This window comes from Orcinus orca, chromosome 21 (assembly GCF_937001465.1).
Source record: "Orcinus orca chromosome 21, mOrcOrc1.1, whole genome shotgun sequence".
Taxonomy (NCBI): domain Eukaryota; kingdom Metazoa; phylum Chordata; class Mammalia; order Artiodactyla; family Delphinidae; genus Orcinus; species Orcinus orca.
Genome location: NC_064579.1, coordinates 6,716,394 through 6,719,314, shown reverse-complemented (window position 1 = coordinate 6,719,314; position 2,921 = coordinate 6,716,394). Strand labels below are relative to the sequence as shown.

At 40.1% G+C, this 2,921-nt stretch overlaps 1 protein-coding gene across 1 annotated transcript; it reads left to right on the top strand.

Annotated features, from left to right (window-relative positions):
• Positions 1-433: 433 nt before the first annotated feature.
• Positions 434-1,162, top strand: LOC101274981 (MICOS complex subunit MIC27-like). Its single transcript, XM_033415051.1, has one exon. The coding sequence runs from the start codon at positions 434-436 to the stop codon at positions 1,160-1,162; it is 729 nt and encodes a 242-aa protein (XP_033270942.1).
• The last annotated feature ends 1,759 nt before the right edge of the window (positions 1,163-2,921 follow it).

The following is a 2,921-nucleotide window of genomic DNA, read 5'->3' as shown; positions in this document are numbered from 1 at the left end:
GAAGACTGAAAAGTGGGGTGACTCTAACACAACAGGGCAGAGCAGCGAGGGTATGAGGCCACATACCAGGCACATATTGGGAACTTCATATCTGATGGATGAAAAGGGAAAGAGAGAAAAAAAGCAGAAGGGAGAGAGGAGGCAGGATACATATGGGCGAAGGGAAAGAGTGAAAGAACAGAGGAAACTGGACTGACCACAGCGGACCATCGTGCTTTCTGGGAGCAGCTCTGAATGGCCGGTCCTGAGACCAGCTACCCAAGCATAATGTGTGAAGAGTTTGAAAATTTCAGACTCACGGGCTCTGAACTCAATCAACCCCCCTCCCCAAATCCTTCTTATTAGGCTTAAAATGGTACCCAAAATAATGCATTTTTAAAATGCTCCTCAAGACACTCTCCATGCAAATACCTGGCCAGAGAGGGCCAAAGCTATGGCGGCTGTTAGGATGGGAAAGGAGACAACCATGCCAGCAGGTCTGATATGTGCATCTGTAAGAGTGCGTGTGGCCAAAGAAGAGGAGTCCAAGGAGCAGCTAGTGAAACCAAAGCAGCTCCCCATATATACTGCGCCACCTCTCCAGTCTAAATATGTTGAAGAACAGCCCGGTGACTTACAAATGGGCTTTGCATCCATCCGCAGCACAACTGGTCATTATATTGGCTGGTGCAAGGGTGTTTATGCCTTTGTGAAAAATGGGATAATGGATACAGTACAATTTGGAAAAGATGCATATGTCTATTTGAAGAATCCACTTCGAGACTTTCTTCCGAAAATTGGAGTGATTACAGTTTCAGGATTGGCAGCCTTCATTTCAGCGAGAAAAGGTTCTAGGTTTAAGAGACTTGCTTATCCACTGGGACTGGCCACTTTAGGAGCAACTGTTCTCTACCCTGTTCAATCAGTAATGATTGCAAAGGTAACTGGGAAAAAGGCATGTGCTATAAGCCAGCAAATTTGTGAAGCAGTTCAATCATTGTGGACAAAAAACAACAAAAAGGAGTCATTTCCTGAACCAAAAGAAAAAACTAAGCTAGGAAGCTCTGATGAAATAGAAGTACCTGCAAAAACAACTCACAGCCTTTGTGCCTTGCCAACAGAACTCAGCTCTGAAACAGACCAAACCAGAATCCACCTCAGGTGCTACACAGTTTATGCCTGACCCCAAGCTCATGGATCACGGGCCGTTCCGTCCAGAGATGTAGATATGTACAGCACTAGAAGCTGAAATAGCCTGCATAGAGAACTACAAGATGTGTGAAGTTGCAAATAATGATGAAAAAAATCATGTAATGGGTAACTGTGATGCATAGAGTATAATTTAAACCAAGTTTTTCCCTTATATCTTCGAATGTACAGTTAGACAAATCACATAAGTGATTAAAACACAAATTGAATACAATCCAAACAATATTAAATGATAGATGAAGACACAGAGGTAGAAGTATTAGGATGCATTTGGTGACTTTTAAGGGTATTTATAAAACAAATAAAAATAAATATATGAACACAGATGAGACTAAAATCTGAAAAAAATGTATGTGTATCTATAAATATGTATACATTTACACATATGTATTTGCTTTAGCTTTTCTGAATTAATGTCAGCTAAATTAGAATAGTGTGTGGAAGGATGTGTTCCCTCCTCCTCTTTGTTTTTCATTTCCCAGAGCTGGAATAAAATATCCATATTTTATGACAAAAAGAAAAGAAAAGAAAAGAAAATGCTCCTCAGGTGACACTGCTATACGGTCAAATTTGGAGAGGCAAAGGGAATATTTGTATGCTTGGGTAGTCACAAAATATGACTCAGGCCACTTCGGATGACAAAAAAATGACATCATTATGAAGACAAGTATAAGGGGTTATATATACATACGTTAAGCAAGAGGAAAATGCCATTTAGAAAAGAAAGTATTGAGGGGATGCTGGTCACTCAGCCTCTCTGGACTCTTCTGATTATGCAAAAGTAACAGAAGCCTAATGATTAAGGGAAATCCCACCCAGAAAACTTCCACGATATTCTCTTTGATGCCTCAGAAGAGAATGGAGATCCTGAGAGGGAGAGCAGGAGAGGAAATGAGACAGTTCTAGAGCAATGGTAAAAGCCGTCCCAACCACTGGCAGGACCAAGGTATTTCTGAAAACTTTTCTATGGCAAGAAGGCTGAAAACATGGCTTCACGTTACATGTGCATCTGTACTATCCAGCAGAGCTCTCCATTACACCCCAAATATCACCAAGTCTATTACACACAATCACATTGGCTTAGTGATGTTTGATGAATGTTCGTGATGTTTGATGAATGATGAAGGAAGGTGTGTCCATACATGAGGAAAGGTGCTGTAGGGAAGGGACAGCAGAGGTGGGGACTGAAAAAGAATATGGAATATAATCTGAAAGTAAAAATATATAGATGTATAACTGAATTGCTTTGCTGTACACCTGAAACTAACACAACAGGGTATGTCAATTATACTGCAATTAAGAAAAAGTAAAAAGAGAGAGAGAGAGAAAGTAGAGGCCCATGATTCATTCCAGAGCAGGAACTTGGTGCAAAAAGTAGCTGGACAAATCAAGCCTTACCCTGCACTTCATTTTAATCCTGGAAACTTCCGGATTCTTCAAAAAAATGTTTGGAAGGGTATTGGAATTCCCACAGGTAGGCTTCTATTATCTTCAGACAAAGGATTTGTACAATAAAAGCATTTTTACTTCTTCTACTCAAAATTCTTTTCACGTGGTGACTGCAGTGGGTTAGAGATATAGCTGAGAGAACTAGCCTCTGTATTTCCTGTGTTTCTTCTCTTTCTGAGGTGTTTCATTTGTCACCTCTTCTTTCTTCATAATTGACTCAAAATCTCTTCTTTTCTGATCTTTCTTAAAGGCAAGTAAAAAAAAATGGTAATATGTGAATCTAG

What these genes read in the sequence shown, in the direction of transcription:
- LOC101274981 (XM_033415051.1), top strand. Translation starts at nt 434, where the DNA reads ATGGCGGCTGTTAGGATGGGAAAGGAGACAACCATGCCAGCAGGTCTG.